At 42.8% G+C, this 25,997-nt stretch overlaps 1 protein-coding gene across 1 annotated transcript; it reads left to right on the forward strand.

Moving 5' to 3' along the window:
* Nucleotides 1–101: 101 nt before the first annotated feature.
* LOC134746223 (transcription elongation factor SPT6) lies at nt 102–22,310 on the forward strand. Its single transcript, XM_063680549.1, has 25 exons — nt 102–330; nt 447–537; nt 2,179–2,375; nt 2,635–2,754; nt 3,197–3,348; nt 3,742–3,875; nt 4,146–4,261; nt 4,555–4,727; nt 5,000–5,153; nt 5,643–5,785; nt 6,596–6,730; nt 7,617–7,768; nt 8,174–8,295; nt 9,696–9,880; nt 10,434–10,599; nt 11,026–11,168; nt 15,004–15,098; nt 15,425–15,605; nt 16,151–16,337; nt 16,709–16,902; nt 17,478–18,216; nt 18,362–18,609; nt 18,932–19,136; nt 19,702–19,798; nt 19,913–22,310. Exons 1-25 carry the CDS (start codon nt 292–294, stop codon nt 20,851–20,853), a joined length of 5,109 nt encoding a protein of 1,702 aa, XP_063536619.1. The 5' UTR covers nt 102–291; the 3' UTR covers nt 20,854–22,310.
* The last annotated feature ends 3,687 nt before the right edge of the window (nt 22,311–25,997 follow it).

Consider the following 25,997-nt stretch of genomic DNA (forward strand, 5'->3'; position numbering starts at 1 on the left):
ACCCACTATACATAACCAATAAAAAAATACTTTTTAAAAGAGAACTTCTTCAATCGATACGTTACTAATACTGTAGCAACATTAACATGTAGAAAAAAAAAGTTTACTACCAACAACACCACCAACGCCAAATTTGATAGGTGGTGGACGGGTGAAGTGAAAGAAAACTCATTTTAATTCCATTCTTTCTATTCGTATATGTGTAATTTAAATGAAATTTGATAACTTAGTTTCGTAAAATAATCCTTAGACTGTGCATTCCCGTTGAAAGAGCCGGACGTGTAGATTAAAATGGCAGATTTTCTGGAATCTGAAGCGGAGGAGAGCGAGGTTAGTGTAAAGATCTTGGTTGTTTTGCGTTTTTGATTACGAATACATTTTTCAGCAGTGTTCTTGATTATGTTGTTTGGATTTGTGGTGTACTCACTAAGTTCTTGCATTTTTAGGTTGAATCCGATGACGAGCAACCAGCAGAGCGCAAAAAGCCAAAGCGTAAAGCTGCAGTCCAGAGTGATGATGAGGAGGAGGATGAAGAAGGTCAATAAACGAGCCACGTTTGTGCTTGGCGTTGATTTCATAGTTATTCGAATCTATTGTGCAATAGAGGATATCAAAATCCGAGGAATATGTTAGGACAGCAAATATAAGTAGGGTTATTTTCTAATGACACACTTTCTTATTGTGTGAAATATTGGTGCGTACTTTGGTACCGTTAGTAATTTCTTTTGGTTTTTGTGCAAAGCCAGTTTATACATAGTTGATTTTTGTTAGTTTAACAGTAAAAATGTTTCTTGGTTAGGTAAAATTTAGATTTTTAGGCAGAACCTAGGTTAAGTAATTAAAATCTCATTTTCTGTATATAATGATGCATATCTCAGCGCCCATAATTCATTATTTAATCAATTTGAAAAATGCTTTTTTTTTCATTTGTGGCCCCAAGGTTTACATCTATAAATAAATAAATATTATAGGACATTCTTACACAGATTGACTAAGTCCCACTGCAAGTCCAAGGAGGCTTGTGTTATGGGTACTCAGACAACAATATGTATAATATATAAATACTTAAATACATAGAAAACACCCATGACTCAGGAACAAATATCTGTGTTCATCACACAAATAAATGCCCTTACCGGGATTCGAACCCAGGACCATCGGCTTCACAAGCAGGGTCACTACCCACTAGGCCAGACCGGTCATCAAAACTATAAAAACGAATATTGCTGAGGACTCATGTAAAATGTAAATTCATTTACTAGATTTCTTGTCAAATGTTTTTTTTTATTTTTTTATCCTATCTGGCTTTTACTCCCCGCAATTTTGCACAGGGTGAATTTGCCAATGTCGGTTTTTGACTTTATAATTGTTATGAACATCACAGACAAACACATGACGAATACAAAAATTAGTAGAAAAGTGGGAAGTGGGTGACAGAACGTTAATAGTGCCAACATGAAGGAAGTGGAAGAGAAGAAAACGATATATAAAATAAATATGCAGTATAGAATAAAACATAAATAATTAGACGCATTAGATTATAAAAGATAAGACGCTATTTAGAGTTTAATGTTGTTCGTTTGTAAATATTTAATGAGTATAGAAGTAAGCCTAGTATCCATGTGACAAAGCAGTGACCTAAAGCATATAGGTCGTGGAACATTTTCGGGTAATACATCGTACAGTGAATAGCTACATCCTGAACAAGCAAAGAAGATGTGGTCCAAGTTACCCTCATCCAACCCGCATTCACACAATGAGTTCGCACGGACACCAATCATAGCCAGAAATAAAATCATCATTGTCAAATGTTATTAAAAATCTTCTGAATTGACATCTGTCACCCTATTAGTATTTAGTTTCCTTATGTAATTACCTTAGACTAGCTTGCATATATTATATTTTTATGTGCAACTTATAATATCTCACACTTACATGTAGATATCACTCTATAAGGAATGGTATGCACACAACACCATGTTGTGTATAGACATGGAACTGTCTGTGTGATTGCAGTGATTCCATTTGCCTTTTACTAAATTGTGAGATTTATACATGCGCTATGCGACTAACCTCTTATACTGTGTAAAAATTGTAAATTTATACAAATTTTTAGCATTTTAAACCTCTCAAATTTAAATTCTTTAGTTGTTTACTGATGTTTATATTGTATTACAGATGATGAAGACAGACTCAGAGAAGAGTTAAAAGATTTGATAGACGACGCACCTATAGACGAGGACAGTGACGGGGAGGACTCGGATGCCAGCGCAGGGCCAAAAAAAAGAAAAAAAAGTGATGACGAACTGGATGATAGGCTAGAGGATGAAGATTATGATCTCATTGAGGAGAATCTTGGTGTAAAAGTTGCTAGGGTAAGTTTACTAAAGATTGTGAGTAAATTGCACTTATTCCAATAGGCCTAATTTCAAAAAGCTGGGACAAGACTAAAGAATACAATTGTTAGCCTCTTTCCGATTTGATTTAATTAGAAAAAGACTTCCGCTTGTAATACAGTTTGCAATGACTAATGCAGTGGTACACTATGACAAAGACAACTTTTTGGGCTGTGACAAGATTTGCCTAGATATATTGAAACCTGAACTTAGTTATGATTGCTTGTGTTGTTGACAGAATAAATTCAAGCGTCTGCGCCGTTTGGAAGACGACGACAGCGACAATGAAGGAGCTGATGACCCTGAGCTGGAGAGAGAAGTCATTGCCGAGAAGCTGTTTGTTGCTGGCTCTGATGAGGTAGTGTACATTGAGTTGGACCAAGCTAACTTTGCATGAACTCGCAGTCACAGTGTGTGGAAATATGATTTTTTGTGGCCACTCTTTTTCAAGTCAAGTCAGACTAGAGCTGTAGGATTTAAAAAGAATGTTAATAACATAAATTGGTGGCCCTTATTATCGTTGGAGTGATAAAATAGGGTTCAGGCATTCTGTGGTTCCAGAAACCAAGACAAAGCTATTTGGACATTGAGCAAAGCTATTTGGACTACCTACTTAATAAGTATATTTACGCGGAAATTGCCGCGCGGTAGCAGTAGCTCGGTCTGTGTAGACGTGCCTCGGGTGAAGCAAACGTACTCGCGGCTACAATGCCTCGAGCGAGCACGTCTCCAGACCATGCTGCTTTGCGAGGCGGCTCGTTCTGTGTGGACCCGTCTAATGATCCACATGTCTCCTCCAGGAGGATGAGAACCGGTCCGAGTCCGCAGCCCCTCGGGAAGTGGAATACGACGAGGAGGGCGAGGAAGGTGAATCAGACGCCGACGATTTCATCGTCGACGACGACGGCAAGCCCATCGCTAAGAAGAAACGGAAACCTATATTTACTGATGCGTGAGTAATATAGCCTTGTCTATAGTTGCCTAAGGGTCGGTTGCACCGAACTGTCTGTCACTGTTAATGCGTTCTGTTATAGAGTTTCGAAGAACACTCTTGAATACAATGTTCGGGTTGTATTGTTTATTTACCCAAAACACACTGCACAAACTTACACACTATATGATTTATGATATGATATCTTGATCTATATAATTTAAAGAGTAAATTACGAGTGACATTGTTTTTACTAGTATTCGAATGTTTATATCGTAATATTGCTGTCAAATCGTAATATTCACCTACATTTTAGTATCACTGGGTATACAGTCACTGTACTGTGACTAAATGGGGCTTAATATTCTAGTTACCAGTTCAGGAACATAATATAAATCAAAGTAAATTCGACAGGTCTTTACAAGAAGGCCAGGACATATTCGGCGTAGATTTCGACTACGACGAGTTCGACAAGTATGGCGACGAGGATTCAGAAGAGGACGAGGAGGAGGACTTGGACCAGTATATTTCTGACGACGAGGAGGAAGGTGACAATCTGGACTTTATGTTTGTAGTCATAAGGTCTGAAATAAATTAACTGCAATACGAGTTCGTTTATGACTCTTTAATTTTGTAACTATAGGAAAAACTATATCGCCCGTGACAGTATTTATTGTTAATTTTTTCTTATTTTCAAAACATTGTGTAATTGCTAGGAGAAGTCTCTGCTTATTTAATACGAAATAGTAAATTTTGTAGTTTACTCTTTTTAGTATTCCCGTGTCTATGGTTCGTAATAACTCCTTGTATTGTTTTAGGTGAAAGGAAACGCACAAAGAAAGGCAAGGCCAAGCGTCCAAGCAAGAAATCTATCTTCGAAATATACGAGCCTAGCGAACTCAAGAGAAGCCACTTCACAGACCTGGATAATGAGGTTAGTGCCCGTTTTAAATGACTATAAACACTACAGTTGAGGTCACGCACACAACATGTCACGTAATGTTCTGAATTTATCTGTTCCTTTACTACCTTTTTTGCATTTACATCAACTCCCCTGCCGTCATCTATGTGGGACATGTCCCACATAGATGTAATACATGTATTAACAACCATACCATAGTTCAAATTGTTTGTCTAATTATTATAGATCTCTGAATTCTAGGAAGAGCTCATAAGTATCATTCGACAGTTAAAAAAAATCCAACTATACTGAAAATATTTTCATAGATCCGCAAAACCGACATTCCGGAGCGCATGCAAATCCGCGAGGTGCCCATCACCCCCGTGGCCGAGGGCAGCTCTGAACTGGAAGACGAGGCCGAATGGATATACAAGCAGGCCTTCCTCAAGCCACCCGTCTCGAAAGCGGACTCGCAGGAGTCCCGCGAAAGGACTCGACGGTCAGTATATGAGGACCTCACTTTTAAAAATATTATTAAGAAGGTATGGAGTCAGTTTTAAGAGTTCTCAAAGATCAGCCACGCATAAGTGGATCTTTTGATATTTTTATCTCATTTTGCTGCCTGTTAAATAACAAACTTAGATATCTAGAAATTCTGTATTCTCCTTCTCAAGAAATTGAAGAAGAAAGAAGAAAGAAAGAAGGTACGCTCTTGTGTATTAAAGCTTAGGTATTAAAGTCGATGTTTAAACGAATTTCTATTTTATTCAGGGGCCCAAGCACCGTGGTTAAGATCCGACAGGCGCTGGACTTCATGAGAAATCAGACGCTGGAAGTTCCGTTCATAGCGTTTTACCGCAAGGAATACGTGCAACCGGAGCTTAGTATCAATGATCTTTGGAAGGTCTACAAGTATGATGCTAAGGTATGTGTATCTGAAGATTTTATCGTCTGGCCAGCCAACTATGTTAACTGAACATTTGGATGGCACTTATTTATTTTATACGCGAGCACTTTTTCCTATGAGAAAGGGATAAATGTTCGTTACTCTGCTAATAACAAAGTTGGCTAATTGTTTTGCTGATTTGTGATCACTTACTTTAAGTATCTGTGTTTTGAATATAATCTATTGTAATTATTGTGTAATGGTTTATAGCAATTTTAATCCCTGACTGTTTGTGTGTTAATACACAGAATGACATACAGAGCGATTGGAATGTGTAGTTTTAACCCCTCAAGTCCCGCGGACGCCATATCACATGGGCAGAAAAGTTACCTCTAAGTGACAGGGATGCGACATCGGACACTCGATTTCAAACAAAATGTATGAATAATCAAACACCCCTGGGACTTGGAGGTTTTTAACATTGTCCCTGGCTGGACTCAAGGGGTAAAAGAGATGTTTATTTCCCAGTGGTGCCAGCTAAAACAGCGCAAGGAGAACCTCCTCAAGCTGCTGGAGAACATGCGAGAGTTCCAGCTGGACAAGGTGATGCTGAACCCCGACGCGCCCATACCCGAGAACATGAGGCTCATCAAGGATGAGGACATCGACAGGTCAGTCCCAGTCACCACTGTTGTGCAATCGTAGTTGCTGTGAACCTTCAATAAGAGTCACACGAACGCAGCGCAAGGAGAACCTCCTCTAGCTGCTGGAGAACATGGGAGTTCCAGCTGGACAAGGTGATGCTGACCAAGCCACAGGATTTTTCGGAATTTTATGACCAAATAAAGATTTGAGTAATATGCACAAACTTGATGCAGTATTTACTCTTAGGGTGGTATGCTGCGTCTCACTCTCTCATTAAGCAAAATGTGAGACGCAATACACATTGGACAAAGAAATTGGATACAAAAAAAAAACTAAATGAAATTATTTTTAAAATAGCTTTCTTGAGGTTAGATATGAGGATATCACGTATCATTTGTGGTATATTGTACAAAAAAAAATCAGCCATATCGTATCTGGACTAATCTGGAGGAGCCCAAACTTGGTGTGTTTTGAAAATTATTTTTGTTTTAATAAAAAAAAAATGGCTGAAATGTAATGATGTGGTATATTTTTAGAATCGCCTCAGAAACCCTTTCATATGAGACACACGATGACACGATAGGTTTCTCTAATATTTTTTTTTCCATAAAAAAATTACAGAACTAAGGGATATTTTTTAAGAACTGCGAGTCAAAATTTTTGTTTTGACCTTCTAGCATGCGTGTGCCAAATGGCTAAACTGTACATCGATTAGCGGTTTTTCTTTTAAAATTAGGCTCGTACAGCTTCCACTATAACTTTGATTACGTGACTGTAAGTTCACTTTTATTTCTAACTATGTAATCTTGCTACTTATCCCCCGCTCTCGTTGGCAGGCTAAAGAGCGTGCAATCACCAGAAGAGCTCCGCGACGTGCACACACACTTCCTGCTCTACTATTCCAGCGACCTGCCCGAGATGCAGAAAGTGCAGCGTACTAAGGAGAAGAAGCGGGAAATCGAGGAGAAAAAGTGAGTAGTTATTTATCCTCTCTCTATCTATCTATCAATCAGTATACAGAATTATGAAGTCTGGACATGGATAGGCAGTTTTCTATGCCGAGGTTGGATAGAGACAAGTAACAGCCTTTCATGTAGTGCTGGAATACAACGGAGTGGCTCCATACAGGGCAATACATCTCGGATCTCCGAGGAATCTCCCCGAGTTCCTACTCAACATCAAAGGTTTGATAAGATACCTTGAGGAGATACTACCCTAAGACTACCCTAACCTACTACTACCCTAACTAGACTAGCCTAACCCTAAACGCAAAACAAGCGCCAGTCATCGAATTGCGGAAACCTGCTCGTGCTACAATGCAATACAATAGACAGCCTATGGACCTAACAAACGTTTCTTTTTGGCTCAATAATTAGCCGGGTCCACACAATTTCCTCGCGCGTATGCTCGCTCTGTATGGACCCGGCTACTGACTGAGAGAGTGTCTCAGTAAAGAAATAAATAGTTTGATCAATGATATTGTATAACAATTTATAACTTATATTATAGATTTACATGATAACTGAGAGAGAAGAAAAGGCACATGATTCTGATATTGAGAGAGAGAGAAAGATAATTATATATTTACCGTTGGAGTCTACTTTTATTCTTTGATTGCCTATCTGAGAGGACAGATACAAGGTGTAACAAAAATAGTGGGCGAAAATATCTGGCCTTTGTATGGAAGGCCGGCTTGGACGGCCTGCCCCATAGAAAAAAAAAATTCGCGTCAAAAAAATCTTCTTTTTTCTAATCAGACCACAATACTGAATATGCCCTTAAACGGATCCCCACTATTTTTGTTACAACTTGTATATAATGTGTTAGAACATCCAAACATTAATATTGTCTTTACAGACGAGCAGCTCGCGCGGAGGCCGAGCGCAACGGTGAGGATCCCGAAGAGGCCGCCGCGAGCGTTGAAGCCATGCCTGATGAAGAAGATGTCATCGAAGTGAAATACGCAGCGCGCTCCGGCCCTTATGAGCTGTGCCGTCGCGCTGGCATCGGTGAGTGACACATCACCTCTCTTTCCACGTGTACGGTTTGACAAGGATGAAAAACTTGTTATGGAGTGAAGTTGAACATAGTTGCAACTTAAAGGCAAGCGTTGAAGCCATGCCTGATGAAAATACCCTGTTGAAGTGAAGTATTCATTAATTTGTCGTCGCGCTGGCATTGGTGAGTAACACATTGCGTCTTTTTCTGTCGTATAGAATTTGATAAGGATGATATGCTTGCCTTGGAGTAAAGTAAAAGATACTAGGAACAACTGAGGATGCCAAAAAGGCAAGCGTTGAAGCCATGCCTGATGAAAAGACCCCGTTTAAGTGAAGTATACGGTGACGGAGACTTTTTAGGTATATAAGTAAAATTATATTATTCTTTTTACTGAACTGAAATTTTCTTGTTAGATGGCCTCGTGAAAATGTTCGGTCTGACGCCTGAGCAGTTTGCGGAGAACGTGCGAGACAACTACCAACGGCATGAGGTTGAGCAGCAACCCATACCGCCGCTGGAGGCTGCCGCACCTTTTGTGAGTACCTTAAGTTCTGAAATTTAGGTACAAATGCGAACTTGACCGTAAAAGGGAGAAGGGACAGGTGGGTGCTAAAGTTGGTTTTAGACGCCAAATGTGCTACTAACTAACAAACAGAAATAATACAGCGAGCTGCCAAAGTGCTGGAATCTATATATATAAACGTAAAAGTCCTGACTAACTGACTGACTCACTTAAATCAACGCCCAGCCCAAACCGTTGGACCTAGAGAGCTGAATTTTACACAATAGATAGCTTTTATGACGTTAGTATCCACTAAGAAGGGGTTTTTCAAAATTCATCCCCTAAGGTGATGAAAAAGGGGTTGAAAGTTTGTATGGAGACCATAATTTTTTTTAAGTGCGGGACTTGAAACTTTGTATCAAGGCATATTATTAAAATACTAGAAAAGTAATTCCAGCGTTTTTGAAAATTCATCCCTTAAGGTGGTGAAAAAGGGGTAGAAAGTTTGTATAGAGAAAAATATTTGTATGGAGATCAAATATTTTTATGAGTGCGGGAATTGAATCTTTGTATAAAGGCATATATTATTAGAATACAAGAAAAGTAATTCATCCCCTAAAAGGGTTAAAGTGAATCTATTACAAATGCTTTGAAAATTCTTAGAAAGGCATTGTATAAGATTCCAAAAAAGTTATTTCAACGTTCTTAAAAATTCAACCCCTAAAGGGGTTAAAAAGGGGATGTAAGTTTATATGTGGTACAAATTTTCTATTAAGCTAGAAACTTGAAACTTGGTAAAAAGGGCATTATATTAAAATAGACGAAAACTGATTATTTACACCGTTTTTGAAAAGTTTGCATTAATAGTTTCGGGAGCGAATATTTTTTTAAATAGTGGACTTGTAAATCTTCTAAGAGGGTCGAGAGGGATTATATCGGGAACAATTTTTTTCAGTTAGGGTCTTGAAACTTCGTAGTTTGTGAAAGACAAATTTCATGTGTTGTATAATTATTAACAAATGATTAACCGTCCCTACTGATATCTTTTGCTGCATAATGTTCTATATTATGCTCATGTAGAATATATAACCACCAACATACAAATCCACGCGTACGAAGTCGCGGGCAACAGCTAGTACATTATAAATGGAATTCATTCATAAAGTGCCTGTGCACTTTTGTAGCTGGGTGTTCATGATACTGGTTTGATATAATTCAATATTTCTGAATATGTTGGGATGTATTTTAAAATTCATTATATGCGTAATAGATCTCATCATAGACATAGGCCCGTCTCGCCTTTAAACGTTTTACCTTGTATTAAAGGGCATTTTTATACTCCCTTTTATCAGTAATATAGGTATGTGATGGACAGACTTACTGATATTTTTGGACTACTTCTTCACTCTGACTAACCATACCATATATATCAGGTGGGTGCCAGTGGGTCAGCGCAAGAAGTTCTACGGCGGGCGGTGTACATGTGCGGAGTACAGCTGGCACGCGAGCCGCAACTCCGGGGAACGTTGCGAGATGCGCTCCGTGAACGAGCCACTGTATCGGCGAAGCCTACTGCCCGCGGTCTGAAGGAGATCGATGAGAGTCACGCGTGCTACAAGTAAATATTCCTTTTGTTACATTGTAAACCTTAACTGAAGCGTACAGGGTTGTTTTTGGCTTGTGCGGGTCGAAGAAAGCTGCGGGGGACACCACGGGCGGTATACATGTGCGGAGTACAGTTAGCACGCGAGCCGCAACTCCGAGGGACGTTGCGAGATGCGCTTCGGGAACGAGCCACTGTGTCCGCGAAACTTAAGGCAAGAGGACTTAAGGAGATTGACGAGAGCCACGATTGTTATACGTAAATGTTGCTTCTATTGCATTATAAATGTTACTGAAGCGTATAGGGTCATGAACCAGCCATCGTATCAGCGAATCCAACTGCCCGCTGTGTTAACACATTCACTGCCCCCAACGCACATGTGCGTTCACCGTCATACAAGTTTGTTCCTAGGCCACGCCCCCTGGCAGTGAATGCGTTAAGGAGATCGATGACAGTCGCGCTTGCTACATTCCATATCAATACATTTAAAAGTAAAATATTTTATCAGCTCAATCTCGGAAATAACTTTAATTTTGTTTTTATTGAAATAGCTAAATTTTTCCAACAGTATGAAATACCTGAAGAAGAAGCCAGTCCGCGACCTGACGGGCGACCAGTTCCTGCGACTGACCATGGCGGCAGAAGACAAATTGCTAGACCTCACCATCAGCGAGAACATCGAGGGTAACACTGGGCCAAACTATCTTGAGGAACTCAAAAATTTGTATCAAAAGGTATAGTATTTTCAATGTAGCTAGCTCTAACTTTGTGATATACTAAACGATTTATACGATAACTTGTTTGCGAATCTGTTGTATTGATTGTATCTTAATAGTTGACAGTATAAGTAAACACGCATTCTCACAGTCAGTATCAGTGCTGCCGCTTAGGCATAATGACCCGCAACGTATCATAAATTTTGCAATTCCTACAAATACTAACTTACAATACGAGATTATACGCTAGTGCAAAAACGCTACATATTCTTAAGTTGGTCAAGCAAATCTTGTCAGTAGAAAAAGGCGGCAAATTTAAAAAATGTAGGCGCGAAGGGATATCGTCCCATAGAAAATTTGAATTTCGCGCCTTTTTCTACTGACAAGATTTGCTTGACCAACTATAAAATGTTTTTCAAATGCTTATGTAGAGCGTTTTCTCAGGACGAGTTTGCGGCAACGGTGCAGGCGTGGAATGAGCTGCGCGCCGAGGCCGTGACCATCGCCTTCTCCAAGATCGTGATGCCCGAGATGCGGCGCGAACTCAACGCCCTGCTGCTGCAGGAGTCCAAGGAATACGTGCTCAAGTCAGTGCCTTTACTACACGCCATTACAGCAAGGCAGAGGTGACCATCGCCTTCTCCAAGATCGTGATGCCCGAGATGCGGCGCGAGCTCAACGCCCTGCTGCTGCAGGAGTCCAAGGAATACGTGCTCAAGTCAGTGCCTTTACTACACGCCATTACAGCAAGGCAGAGGTGACCATCGCCTTCTCCAAGATCGTGATGCCCGAGATGCGGCGCGAGCTCAACGCCCTGCTGCTGCAGGAGTCCAAGGAATACGTGCTCAAGTCAGTGCCTTTACTACACGCCATTACAGCAAGGCAGAGGTGACCATCGCCTTCTCCAAGATCGTGATGCCCGAGATGCGGCGCGAACTCAACGCCCTGCTGCTGCAGGAGTCCAAGGAATACGTGCTCAAGTCAGTGCCTTTACTACACGCCATTACAGCAAGGCAGAGGTGACCATCGCCTTCTCCAAGATCGTGATGCCCGAGATGCGGCGCGAGCTCAACGCCCTGCTGCTGCAGGAGTCCAAGGAATACGTGCTCAAGTCAGTGCCTTTACTACACGCCATTACAGCAAGGCAGAGGTGACCATCGCCTTCTCCAAGATCGTGATGCCCGAGATGCGGCGCGAGCTCAACGCCCTGCTGCTGCAGGAGTCCAAGGAATACGTGCTCAAGTCAGTGCCTTTACTACACGCCATTACAGCAAGGCAGAGGTGACCATCGCCTTCTCCAAGATCGTGATGCCCGAGATGCGGCGCGAGCTCAACGCCCTGCTGCTGCAGGAGTCCAAGGAATACGTGCTCAAGTCAGTGCCTTTACTACACGCCATTACAGCAAGGCAGAGGTGACCATCGCCTTCTCCAAGATCGTGATGCCCGAGATGCGGCGCGAGCTCAACGCCCTGCTGCTGCAGGAGTCCAAGGAATACGTGCTCAAGTCAGTGCCTTTACTACACGCCATTACAGCAAGGCAGAGGTGACCATCGCCTTCTCCAAGATCGTGATGCCCGAGATGCGGCGCGAGCTCAACGCCCTGCTGCTGCAGGAGTCCAAGGAATACGTGCTCAAGTCAGTGCCTTTACTACACGCCATTACAGCAAGGCAGAGGTGACCATCGCCTTCTCCAAGATCGTGATGCCCGAGATGCGGCGCGAGCTCAACGCCCTGCTGCTGCAGGAGTCCAAGGAATACGTGCTCAAGTCAGTGCCTTTACTACACGCCATTACAGCAAGGCAGAGGTGACCATCGCCTTCTCCAAGATCGTGATGCCCGAGATGCGGCGCGAGCTCAACGCCCTGCTGCTGCAGGAGTCCAAGGAATACGTGCTCAAGTCAGTGCCTTTACTACACGCCATTACAGCAAGGCAGAGGTGACCATCGCCTTCTCCAAGATCGTGATGCCCGAGATGCGGCGCGAACTCAACGCCCTGCTGCTGCAGGAGTCCAAGGAATACGTGCTCAAGTCAGTGCCTTTACTACACGCCATTACAGCAAGGCAGAGGTGACCATCGCCTTCTCCAAGATCGTGATGCCCGAGATGCGGCGCGAGCTCAACGCCCTGCTGCTGCAGGAGTCCAAGGAATACGTGCTCAAGTCAGTGCCTTTACTACACGCCATTACAGCAAGGCAGAGGTGACCATCGCCTTCTCCAAGATCGTGATGCCCGAGATGCGGCGCGAACTCAACGCCCTGCTGCTGCAGGAGTCCAAGGAATACGTGCTCAAGTCAGTGCCTTTACTACACGCCATTACAGCAAGGCAGAGGTGACCATCGCCTTCTCCAAGATCGTGATGCCCGAGATGCGGCGCGAGCTCAACGCCCTGCTGCTGCAGGAGTCCAAGGAATACGTGCTCAAGTCAGTGCCTTTACTACACGCCATTACAGCAAGGCAGAGGTGACCATCGCCTTCTCCAAGATCGTGATGCCCGAGATGCGGCGCGAACTCAACGCCCTGCTGCTGCAGGAGTCCAAGGAATACGTGCTCAAGTCAGTGCCTTTACTACACGCCATTACAGCAAGGCAGAGGTGACCATCGCCTTCTCCAAGATCGTGATGCCCGAGTTGCGGCGCGAGCTCAACGCCCTGCTGCTGCAGGAGTCCAAGGAATACGTGCTCAAGTCAGTGCCTTTACTACACGCCATTACAGCAAGGCAGAGGTGACCATCGCCTTCTCCAAGATCGTGATGCCCGAGATGCGGCGCGAGCTCAACGCCCTGCTGCTGCAGGAGTCCAAGGAATACGTGCTCAAGTCAGTGCCTTTACTACACGCCATTACAGCAAGGCAGAGGTGACCATCGCCTTCTCCAAGATCGTGATGCCCGAGATGCGGCGCGAGCTCAACGCCCTGCTGCTGCAGGAGTCCAAGGAATACGTGCTCAAGTCAGTGCCTTTACTACACGCCATTACAGCAAGGCAGAGGTGACCATCGCCTTCTCCAAGATCGTGATGCCCGAGATGCGGCGCGAGCTCAACGCCCTGCTGCTGCAGGAGTCCAAGGAATACGTGCTCAAGTCAGTGCCTTTACTACACGCCATTACAGCAAGGCAGAGGTGACCATCGCCTTCTCCAAGATCGTGATGCCCGAGATGCGGCGCGAGCTCAACGCCCTGCTGCTGCAGGAGTCCAAGGAATACGTGCTCAAGTCAGTGCCTTTACTACACGCCATTACAGCAAGGCAGAGGTGACCATCGCCTTCTCCAAGATCGTGATGCCCGAGTTGCGGCGCGAGCTCAACGCCCTGCTGCTGCAGGAGTCCAAGGAATACGTGCTCAAGTCAGTGCCTTTACTACACGCCATTACAGCAAGGCAGAGGTGACCATCGCCTTCTCCAAGATCGTGATGCCCGAGATGCGGCGCGAGCTCAACGCCCTGCTGCTGCAGGAGTCCAAGGAATACGTGCTCAAGTCAGTGCCTTTACTACACGCCATTACAGCAAGGCAGAGGTGACCATCGCCTTCTCCAAGATCGTGATGCCCGAGATGCGGCGCGAGCTCAACGCCCTGCTGCTGCAGGAGTCCAAGGAATACGTGCTCAAGTCAGTGCCTTTACTACACGCCATTACAGCAAGGCAGAGGTGACCATCGCCTTCTCCAAGATCGTGATGCCCGAGATGCGGCGCGAGCTCAACGCCCTGCTGCTGCAGGAGTCCAAGGAATACGTGCTCAAGTGAGTGCCTTTACTACACGCCATTACAGCAGGCACTGGCAATCCAAATGAAGCCGTTCGACAGGATGTTTTGTCTTAGAGAAAGAACTAGCTGGCAGTTTTCATTTACAGGGGACATCTACAGTTTTACAGTTACGTTTCTTGCACGAGAAAATTGTCTTCCTCGTCGCTAGTAGGACAGAGCTGCATGACACGGGGGCAACGAATAAGATAACTTTTTGTGACGTATGGATGAATTCTGCCCAAATATTCGTTTGTCAGATATTGTTATATGTTATATATGTTGTTTTCTGATTATTACAAGCTTTGTAATATATTGTATGTTTGTTAGGGTCAAATCTTGCAAGTTAAATTTAACTCACTTCGCGACTTCCAATCAAGCTGAAAATTTGCATCAATATGTAAGTCGGATGACAATGCAATGGAGACAGGAGGTGGCCATAGGAACTCTGTGATAAAACAACGAAACCTAATTGCGTTTAGGATTTTTAGAACTGTCTCGATGAGTATTAGTTGCCTGTGGAAAAAAGTATAGTCAGCGATAAAAGCTTGTAACAAAAATGAAATTTTTGCCAAAGACTCATTTTATAGATAACCTTGCTAATTTTTTATAGGTGTTTGTTAGTTTTAAAGATAATGTTACATGTCGGTTTTTACCTATTTTAGTAATAACCTTGCTAATTTTTCATAGGTGTTGTCGGCGGAAATTATACGACTGGTTGAAAGTGGCGCCGTACGAGTCGAGAGTTTCGGATGACGACGACGAAGAATGGGACACCAATAATGGTAATCATAATCAATTCGTAATAATCTATCGTTTTCCTGTCGCTACTGTGCTAACTTTTTGCTTTCGTCCCCGCAAATTTACCTAATGGCAAGACCCTGAAAAAAATTTAACACGTTTCATTGCTCGTCATTTACTGAACCGAATCACTTATATTGTAAAACGATACCTGTGCCCAGTTTATCAAAAGCTCGCAGTTACAAGCGGAAGTTTCTTTCTAGAAGAAGCTGTCAAAAAGTGAGTACCGCTCGTATTACAAGTTACAAGCTTTTGATAAACAGGGCACTGCTCTTGAAGCGCGTTATCATGTTAAAGTTGTCGCTCGCAGGCCTCCGAGTGGTCTCCATCGCGTACGTGCCGGACCGGCAGCACTCCGCGTTCGCGTGCCTGTGCGCGGGCGGCGGCGAGGTGGCCGACCACCTGCGCCTGCCGCACCTGCTGTACCGCCGCAACGCCTGGGACGCCATGGAGCGGCTCAACAAGGAGGCCGACATGACCGCGCTGCGAAGGTTATCTAAAAAGGGTTACAGATGACTATATTTGTATAAGTTCCATCTTATTAGGGCCTCGGTTTCTGGTTGTCGCCGGACGCTGCGTACGTCCCGTTCTATAGGAACATTTCTTTTTCCCATTCGACGACGCCATTTATTCATTTATTTTAAACTTTATTGTATTCTCTACCGGTCAACCATAAGCCCTTACAGAAAAATGTCAATGTGGGTGCGGTGAGAAGCGTTTAAAAGCAATCGAGTAGTACAGAATACTATACATTATCTAGACATTTGGTGTCTGAAGACTGACTCTTCTTTGTAAAGTTTTATAAAGAATTTGAAGACTCTCCAGTGTCAAAAGCACGGATTAGTGAGTGAAATTTATAAATTTCATAAAAATCCTTTCTCTCTTCGAGATGAGAAGCATTAAACACGTTTTTAGACTATTTTGAATTTGGAAGTAGACTTTAAAGAACAAATCTTGCAAGCCCCGAGAGATGCTGACGATTGTTATCTGACTTTCAACTTTAACCCCATATTTTAGAGTACAAAATTTGTCACAGATTCATCCTCCGCAAGAAACCGCATGTGATAGTTATCGGCGGCGAATCCCGCGAGGCGCTGAACATCAAAGCGGACGTCATCGAGGTGGTTCAGCAGCTGGTCGAAGACGAACAGTTCCCGCGTATACCCGTGGAGATAGCTGATAACCACATCAGCAAGATCTACAGCAACAGTTTGCGCGGAAGGGTAATTGACTTGGGAAGGAAGGGTCTAAGTGTCCCTTTTGCTTAACTTCTCTTCTGCATATCACAAAACGTCCCATTTAAAAAATGACTTATTCGCTAAATGTCCTGTTGAAATTTTGTCTGATTAAAATTTACGTAAAGGATATTTTATTGAAGGGACGTCTAGCGCATGAAACTTGATTATGCGACCTAACAGAAGAAAATCAATCAATCGATGTAGGCATGGGACCCGCATGTAAAACTGTGCCTACATATGATTCTGTCCTCATCCCCGTTTTCTTCGGTAGGTAAACAAACTTTATTTGCCTCCAGAAGCGCCAAGAAGCTAGCTACACAACAAACTAGAATTTCATAATTTAACTTCGTCCACAGAATGACTTCAGAGAATATCCAGAAATCCTCCGCGAAGCCATCTGCCAAGCGCGCCTTCTTCAAGATCCGTTGATGGAGATCTCTACACTGTGTGGGCACGACGAGGAGATACTGTGCTTCCGGTACCATCCGCTGCAGGACCAGATCGCTAAGGAAGACCTGCTCGAGGGCATCGAGCTGGAGTTCGTCAACAGGTATATTCAACTAAAATATGTTTTACGCCTCGCGTGAATTTATAATAAACTAGCTTTTGCTCGCGACTTCGTCTGCGTGGAGTTAGTAATTTGCTTTAAGTTTTTTATCGATTCCCCATACAAACTTCCACCCCTATTTTCACCCCCTTAAAAGATGATTTCTGGGATAAAAACTACTCTATATCCTTCCCTGGGACTCAAACTATCTCTATACCAAATTTCAACTAAATCGGTTCAGCGGTTTAAGCGTGAAGAGGTAACAGACAGACATACAGACACACTTTCGCATTTATAATATTATTAGTATGGATTCTTATTGATATCTTATTGACTTTTTGGCTGTTCATGTATCCTGGAAATGCCAGAAAGGAATTAGACTTCTAGATTCTACTATTTTTTATTACAAAAATAAAATTTAACTAATGAGAATCTTCCTTTTGTTATAAGCTTGGTAAAATGCTTTGTTTGTATTTGTGTGATTTGCTCCGTTAAATGCCCTTCTCTATTTCCTTATACACGATATGTGCTACTATTCTTGCAGAGTTTTGTAGCTCATAAACATTGCTTACTTACAGGGTGAACGAAGTCGGCGTTGACGTAAACGAGGCCATTCTAACGGGCAGAGGTACGGAACTGCTTCAGTTCGTATGCGGTCTGGGACCAAGAAAAGCCCAAGCCCTAATTAAACTCTTCAAACAAACCAACCAGAAGTTAGAGAACAGAACACAACTCGTCACATTCTGCCATATGGGACCTAAAGTATTCATCAACTGCTCGGGTTTCATCACAATTGACACAAGCAGCTTAGGAGACAGTACGGAAGCGTACATAGAAGTTCTAGACGGTTCCAGAGTACACCCAGAAACGTATGAGTGGGCGCGGAAAATGGCAGTAGACGCTTTAGAATATGAGGACGAAGATGCCAACCCAGCCGGTGCTTTAGAAGAAATTTTAGAAGCCCCTGAGAGGCTAAAAGATCTAGACTTGGATGCGTTTGCTGAAGAGTTAGAACGACAAGGCTTCGGTAATAAGAGCATAACCCTATACGATATACGAGCGGAATTGAACTCTAGGTACAAGGATCTTAGGGTGCCTTATCGCTCGCCGACGCCCGAGGAACTGTTCGACATCTTGACCAAAGAGACTCCCGAAACATTCTTCGTAGGTAAAATGGTGCTGGCTTCTGTTGTGGGGATCACGCACAGGAAACCTCAGAGAGAAATGCTCGATCAGGCTAATCCAGTGAGGAATGATGAGACCGGGCTCTGGGAGTGTCCATTCTGTCATAAAAACGATTTCCCAGAGTTGTCAGAGGTGAGAAAACAAATTACATAAAGCTAATAACGTTGTCAGGATCTATTAATTTTGCGATCAAATCGCGATATATTTCCTAAAAATACTTTTTCTTGGCCAATGAACGTGACAAGGGGAGCTAACTTGGAAAATGAATTATTTTTAGGTGTGGAATCATTTCGACGCAGGCGCTTGCCCGGGCCAGGCCACGGGGGTCCGCATCCGGCTCGACAACGGTCTCTCGGGCTACATCCACATAAAGAACCTCTCAGACAGACACGTGGCAGACCCGACCGAACGCGTGCGCATTGGCCAGACCGTACATTGTAGGATCTTGAAGATTGACGTAGAGCGGTTCTCTGTGGATTGCTCGAGTAAATCGTCGGATTTGTTGGATAAAAATAACGAATGGAGGTGAGTTACTGAATACTGATCCTGATACCTTCTATTCAGTTTTGTTCAAACTGGTAGACATTGAAGAGAGAGAAACAGTTCTTAATTGCAATACGCATGTTTCTTCCAGTGTCATGTTTTCTATCTCAGCGGTAGAAAGTGACACAATTCATTACGAACTCGTTGCATATTAAAGAAGAAATATACTACTTATGAAATAAACTATGAAGGAATATGTTTTCCAGAGCCTTAAGTGTTGGACAAGAAGAGGCTATTAAAGCTATCTAAGCCAGAAGGAATGGTATAAATAGTGTAGTTGAATAATTGAGTTATATGTTTTTAGGCCTTCAAAAGACCCATACTATGACCAAGAAGCTGAAGACAAAGACGTGCGCAAAGACAAAGAGACGAAACAAACAAAAGAGCGGATGCAATACGTGAAGAGAGTCATCGTCCACCCGGCCTTCCACAACATCTCGTTCGCGGAGGCCGAGAAACTGATGGAGAACATGGCGCAGGGAGAGGTCATCGTGCGACCGAGTAGCAAGGTAAGAGCATGCATAAGTACATATGCTCCTGGAGAAATAACTAACCCAGGGGTTCCCATTGTTCCCAATCTTTGTCTGTCCGCGACGCACTTGCATGTTTAAAATTGAATCTCTGCGTCCTAACCTAGTTAGGCTATTCGAAATAGATAGGTACATTGTGAGGAGGATTGCCTCACGGCGCCTCTCTTTACTGTAACTGGAGCCCCTGAATTAACCTATCCTGATAAGAATCTTGTATGCAAAGGCGCATGCCACACTTATTTAGTGTCTGTTCTTTAATCCCTCGAGTCCCGCGGACGCAGTATCCCGTCGACTTAAAAGTTATATGTCGAAATAAAAAATGTATGAAAAGTGAAAGACCTTGAGACTTGGAGGAATTCTATGTTCTCTGTGCCTCTATTACACGTTCCCTATTATGGTCTCTAGAGGTTATCTTAAAATATGTAGGTAGGCATATCAATATTAATTAACTCTCTTTAGTCTGAACCACTGCGCTACTGAATCACTTACCAAACATAACTATTGCTATTCCAATGCAACTTTTAATATTGCTTTTGTTTTACAGGGGTCTGACCATCTCACAGTTACGTGGAAGGTAGCCGATAGCATCTGTCAACACATTGACGTTCGAGAGGAGGGCAAAGAAAATGCTTTCTCGTTAGGTAAGTTGCAAACGACGAATCTTTTTTTTATGAAAGAGGAAAATACGCTTTTGATTAGAAACGCACATGCAGAGATTAAAAGCGCTTTGTGTAACCCTAAATATTATTCCGCAGGCCGAAGTCTCTGGATTCAAGGCTCTGAATTCGAGGATCTCGATGAAATCATCGCGCGCTACGTCACTCCCATGGCCGGTCACGCGCGCGACCTCATCTCCTACAAGTACTACAAACCGCTCGGTGGAATGCGAGACAAAGCCGAGGAAATACTCAAAGAGGACAAATCAAAGAACCCCAACAAGATACACTACGTGATATCGGCGGCGAAGAACCATCCAGGTAGATTCCTACTGTCTTATCTACCTCGAGCGCGCTGCACGCACGAATACGTGTCGGTGACTCCAGATGGTTACAAATTTAGGCAGAGGATGTTCGACTCTCTAGGAGGTTTGCTCAAATGGTTTAAGGAGCACTTTAGGGATCCTCCGCCCCACGGCACGCCGGCAGCGCGCACTCCCGCCATGAGAACGCCGCACGGAATGTCCTCCATGTACCACACACCCGCCGCGCACACGCCCGCGTTCCACACCCCCGCACACACACCCGGGCCCGCGTACATCAACACTCCCTACACGCCGTCCGCTCAAACTCCGTACATGACGCCGTTCGCGACCACACCCAGGCAACCAGACTTCCTGACGCCCGCGGTGATTCCCCGCCACAAACCGGCGCCGGTGCCGGTTTACCAGGAGCCATCCGATTGGCAGAAGGCGGCCGAGGACTGGGTGCGGCATAGGACCGTGCGCGACACCCCGTCGACGCCCCGCAGCAGCGAAGGCATGTCCACTCCGCGACAGTCGAGCCGCACGCCCCGCATGGACTCCCGCTCGACGCCCCGCCACGACTCCCGCACGCCCCGCCACGACTCTAGAAGCACCCCGCGGTCGCACTCGGGCAGACAGTCGCGCGCGCAGTCGGTGCGCTCGACGCCGCAGACCAACACGTCGCCGCGGTCGATGTCGCTCGGCGACGCCACCCCGTTGTACGACGAGAACTAAGCGAAGACTGCTTAATGTAAGGATGTATTTTTATTTTTGTACCGCGGATGCTGAGGCGTTTCCCCGCGACGGAACGTTTGTAAGGGAACGATTTCTTTACACCTCGAAGCTCGCATTTCTGTCGGCCGGTGTATTAAAGTGATTGTTCTCTTGTGACGGTGAGGAACGTCGACGGATTTGTATGATTACGAATGAAATGTTAAACATTTATAGCTAATTATACGACAATTATGTGTATTGAATGACATGACTTAATCCTAGTCTTTAAAGTTTCGAAAATTTAAGCTCGATGACTTGTTTTTCTTAACTTGTATAGACGAACACTTTATCCTGTTGCCACTAAAAGATCCAATGTAAAAATCTTCCTTTATCCGGCATATTAGAATAGGTATTTTATATATCTAAATGTGGCTAACGATTGTAATTATCATAATTATTTATTATTTCTGAAATCCAAGGATTGTGCTAGATAATATTATCTTTAATAATGTTTATTTACCAAGTTAAGTTGGTATTTCTTTGACATCAGATAGTCTGAAATTGTGACTAAATAATTATGAACTCTATTGGAATCAAATTGTTTCAACTATCACACTTACTGTGTCAATTTATATCAAAATTGTCTGCTCGACTTCTAGCGGATTGGCCTGTTTGTTACAAGAGAACTTCTAAGTTATATGTATCCTAATTTCCGGTATTCCAGGAAGTCCCTGGAAATTTATTAGCAAATTTAAATTGAGTCCGCCTCCATACTACTCAACAACAACGCGGTGTAGGCCGAAGTTTAGGTATAAAACCATCCGAATTTCCGATCCCTGCTTCTAACCCTGACATCACTCTGATTTAGGGGAAAAGTCAAACGTTATGAAGTAAGAACTTACTCCACAAATTGTCCTTTTTTCGTTATGACATTATTTTCATACAACAGAGTGGATTTTTTTTTTACTATTTTACTTTATTAGGTACACTAAACAGAAATCGTACAATAACATGAGAAACATACAATTCACATTATGGCTTAAGAACTAGCACGAGATCCAAAACAAGTGTACACAGCGTGTTTTACAATTCAGCGGAAATGTTACAAATTAGTTTAACTATCATAGCTACAGTGAAAATATCAGAAAACAAATAACTATCTAAACATTACAATATAAGGGAGTAATAAACTTTACATTATTAAGGTTAAACTACACAAATTAGGACAATTTTGATATGGATTGACCACAAGTAATGGCAATTATTGTCATTGAACACTAATAACACTATCTAGTAATTAGTAGTTTAAGTTTTGAGCCTGAGAAGTGACCCATATACAGATGCCTTAGAGATGGTTAGTGACATTGTTAAGGGTTTTCGCACACTTGGGTCAAGATCGCGTACCAGGCAAGCATGTGTGCGTACGCCCTAACCACAGCTGTTCTCTCAATCATAAATGAATAAACGTTGACAAGGACCGTATTATTTTTTATTCCTCCCATACTTTTTAAGTACCTACGACACTAAACAAATATTCATCCGAAAGTGATTTTTTATTTTTCATTTAGTGCACGTAGACTTCCCTTCATTGTACCATAAGGTGCCATAAGGTAATGTCTCTGTCTTAAAATTTGCTATCTTATCTAGATTACTCGAATCATTAGTGTTGGTAACTGAAGCCTCTAAAATAGGACAATTCTTTAAACTGCGTAATACAAAAAATGTACACCACAGGTATGACAGCGAACCGAAAAATTGCATGGCCACTTTAGAATGGATTTCATTCATAATGTGTCCATGTACTTACTTTTGCAGCTCGCTGTACATGCCGTATTGAGTGTGACGTCATACCTTTCAAACGGGCGAATAGGTTTTGAATAAATCCTTTTTTTGGATCATAATCGAGTGCTTTTTGTTAATAAAAAAGAACGGTTTACCGTTCTCAACGCGAGGTTCTTTTCTTATCTTTTCATAGCTAAACGGTTCGAATATCCAATTGAAATCAATATTTTTTTAAGGAAATAGTTAAAAAAAATCATATGATATTGTAATACTTATCAAAACGTTTGCTTTGTTTAGTCTGACTATAACTTATTTCGTGCCGAAGACTCGACAATGCGTGTACTGAATGGTAAATTTTTTACAACACTATACGTCCTGTTTTCAAACACTGACAGTTCCAAGTGCGGCTTTATCAAAATGCCCAGATAAGAATCAATTGTTCCCAGCGCGAGCGCCCCGCCGCGCGCTGATGTAACTAAGATGGTTTTAATTTGCAACAGTAAACATTACAGGCGTTGTTCCTGTTGCTATTAATATAGCGATTCGGTAGCTCAGCTGAACCAGTGTCACTGTTTAGTAACAGTTCTTAGTGTTCTTACAGTTCACAGAGGTACTACTGGTGAGTGCTCGGCTACCTAATAAAGCTACTATTTTGATCCTTATGGGAAGCCGAGTTTTAATTTAAAATAATTTTTGAAACAAACCAATATTGGAAAGAGCTATTTCATACGTAGTTTAGCTAGTTTCGGATTACCTATGATATTTTGATGCCCCAATCATTTGTATACAGGATAGGTAGGTACCCTCCTAGTCTCAGGGGTCATCCATCAGATTCGATCGATTTCTGGCATTTTTGTGTCCCATTAAACGCCCTAAGCAACTACTTAATTTGATTATCTATTGCTAAATCCCACTAACATACTAACACTAATACTTCTCCTAATATTAACATTGGTTACAAATTTACAAGTTATAGTTACACTGTTTTTCCTAAAACTGTTCGGCTCTTGCGCTAATCGCTGTTATAATAACACCGGCGATGATTAGAGAAAAACAATAGGTCAGGGGCAGCGCATCGCCCATGGCAGTGTTTTTACCTTCCTTACCTTCGGTGTTTTAGTTTTTAGGCAAACTGGAATAGCGGAACTGGACTACTTCATTAAACAGGTCTTTAATGAGGAAATCCTACATTAATTTATTAACTAGATATTAATTAAGTGCCACTGGAGTGACTTGTGTGGGAGCCTAGCAATTAAATAGAGAAAACACTCACAAGTGTTATGTGGAAGGGTCCTGGATTATCCCCAGGCTACCTTCCTCCACACAGTCCTATCACTCTACTTTCGCAGAGGTATAGAGCCTGTGTCAGATAAAAAAAACCGGCCAAGTGCGAGTCGGACTCGCGCACGAAGCGGAACCCTTTTTCCATTACATAAAAGATAATAGATATTTATTCGTGACGATCACGACACAAGTACGAACATGTACAGACAACAACAGCAAGAAAAGAAGAAATCATCAAGTGTGCATCACGAAATGGACCCAACTCGGCATAATGCTAGCTATAAAGCCAGCGCTGGTCTTCCGTCATTACCCTTTGGGTGCGGAACCCTAAAAAGGCCGACAGCAAACAGAAATGTAGTTGAGATCCACGGAATAGTACATTTCGATGCTAGTGCGGAAAGTATGTCATTACTGCACGAGTACCAAGATATCTTGCCACGAGCCGTAGGCGAGTGGCAAGACTCGGGACGAGTGAATGCTTCTGCACATTTCCACACGTGTATCGAACGACGTTTTTTAATACAGTTGCGAAAAAATAATAAAAACAAGTAAGGAATAAAAACTTTGGAAATTTAAAACGCCTCTTAGTAGGCCTTTTATTTGACAGGCGTTTCGGCAGCTATTCCGTTACGACAACTTATTAGGAACGGTTTTTCAATATTCAATATAAAAAAAAAACATGTTATAATGATGATGAGGTAAGTAATTAAATTATAAAATATGTATTTTTTCGTATTCTTACATTAACAGTAGGTTTTTATGTTGATTACGACGTTTAAAGGAAACTAATATTAACACTCATCAATAAGTAGTCATGAATTGGAACAAGTATAAATTTAAAAAAATTGGAAAAGTAAAAAGCACTAGTTCGCGAAAACCAACTTTCCGCACGCTAAACAGCTACGTAAAGTAGCACTTTTTGAGCAACTGTATTAAAATAGTTATTTACGATACAAGTGCGGAAAAGAGGAAATTCGAAACGAGTGGCGATCAATTAAAACACGACCGCAGGGAGTGTTTTAAATCGACACGAGTTGCGAATTACCTTTTCGCACGTGTATCGTACAACGTTTTACAGTACATATGGCCCTTTAAACTTTCGACACATGCACGAAAAGTGCTCATTCCCGCACTAGTGCGAGAAAGTAGCACCATATGTACTGTAAAAAATGTTACCTACACAAATTTGGCAACTGAGGTAGATGGCGCTAATATACGGTGCGGGTCAGTCGCATTCGAGGGAACCCAGTACTGTCAAACTGGTTTAATTTGGCAGACATTCAGCCACAGTTGAATATACGGTGCCATATATTTGGTGATAACTTATTTGTCGAACGTCAACTTATCAGAAACAGAGTTACTCTATCCCAGAATGTACGGAGCCGGTTAGCGCCATCTACAAGATAAATTCATGCTTCGAACTTTACACGTCTTGTAGAATCAATTAATCTGCTTACTCTTAAAGCGGTAGAGCAACTGCGCGGTGATAAGGTAGCATAAAGTATACCCTCGTCCAGGACCCGTCCGCTACTAAACTTGACTTCCTACAATGGAATATTCTTACCAGTTTGGCCTCCAGTGAGATATTTTTTTTATACTACGTCGGTGGCAAACAAGCATACGGCCCGCCTGATGTTAAGCGGTTTCCGTAGCCTATGTACGCCTGCAACTCCAAAGGAGTTACATGCGCATTGCCGACCCTAACACTCCTCTCCCTCGTTGAGCTCTGGCAACCTTACTCACCCGCAGGAACACAACACTATGAGTAGGGTCTAGTGTTATTTGGCTGCGGTTTTCTGTAAGGTGGAGGTACTTCCCCAGTTGGGCTCTGCTCTAGATCTAGAATGACATCCGCTGTCCTGTGCCCTACCACACAAAGCGAAAGGTCACTCACAGTGCCCATACCTCTCTTTTGGACGTAGTTTAAGGACAAACCCCCGGGTCCGGACGTAGTTTAAGGACATACCCGGGTCCAACCGAGTTTAAGGACATACCGGGTACAAGTTGAAATGATTCAACCTGATCTGGGATGTGAGAGTGGTGCTTGAACTATTGGGTGTTTTGCCGCTGGTTAGCTAACCTAGGCGAGAAAACTCCAA

The sequence above is a fragment of the Cydia strobilella genome, chromosome 12 (assembly GCF_947568885.1).
Source record: "Cydia strobilella chromosome 12, ilCydStro3.1, whole genome shotgun sequence".
NCBI lineage: Eukaryota > Metazoa > Arthropoda > Insecta > Lepidoptera > Tortricidae > Cydia > Cydia strobilella.

What these genes read in the sequence shown, in the direction of transcription:
- LOC134746223 (XM_063680549.1), top strand. Translation starts at nt 292, where the DNA reads ATGGCAGATTTTCTGGAATCTGAAGCGGAGGAGAGCGAG. An exon ending in TCCAAGGAATACGTGCTCAA is followed by an intron (nt 11,169 to 15,003) that starts GTCAGTGCCTTT and finishes AATTTTTCATAG; the next exon opens with GTGTTGTCGGCGGAAATTAT. An exon ending in TCGTGCGACCGAGTAGCAAG is followed by an intron (nt 19,137 to 19,701) that starts GTAAGAGCATGC and finishes TTTGTTTTACAG; the next exon opens with GGGTCTGACCATCTCACAGT.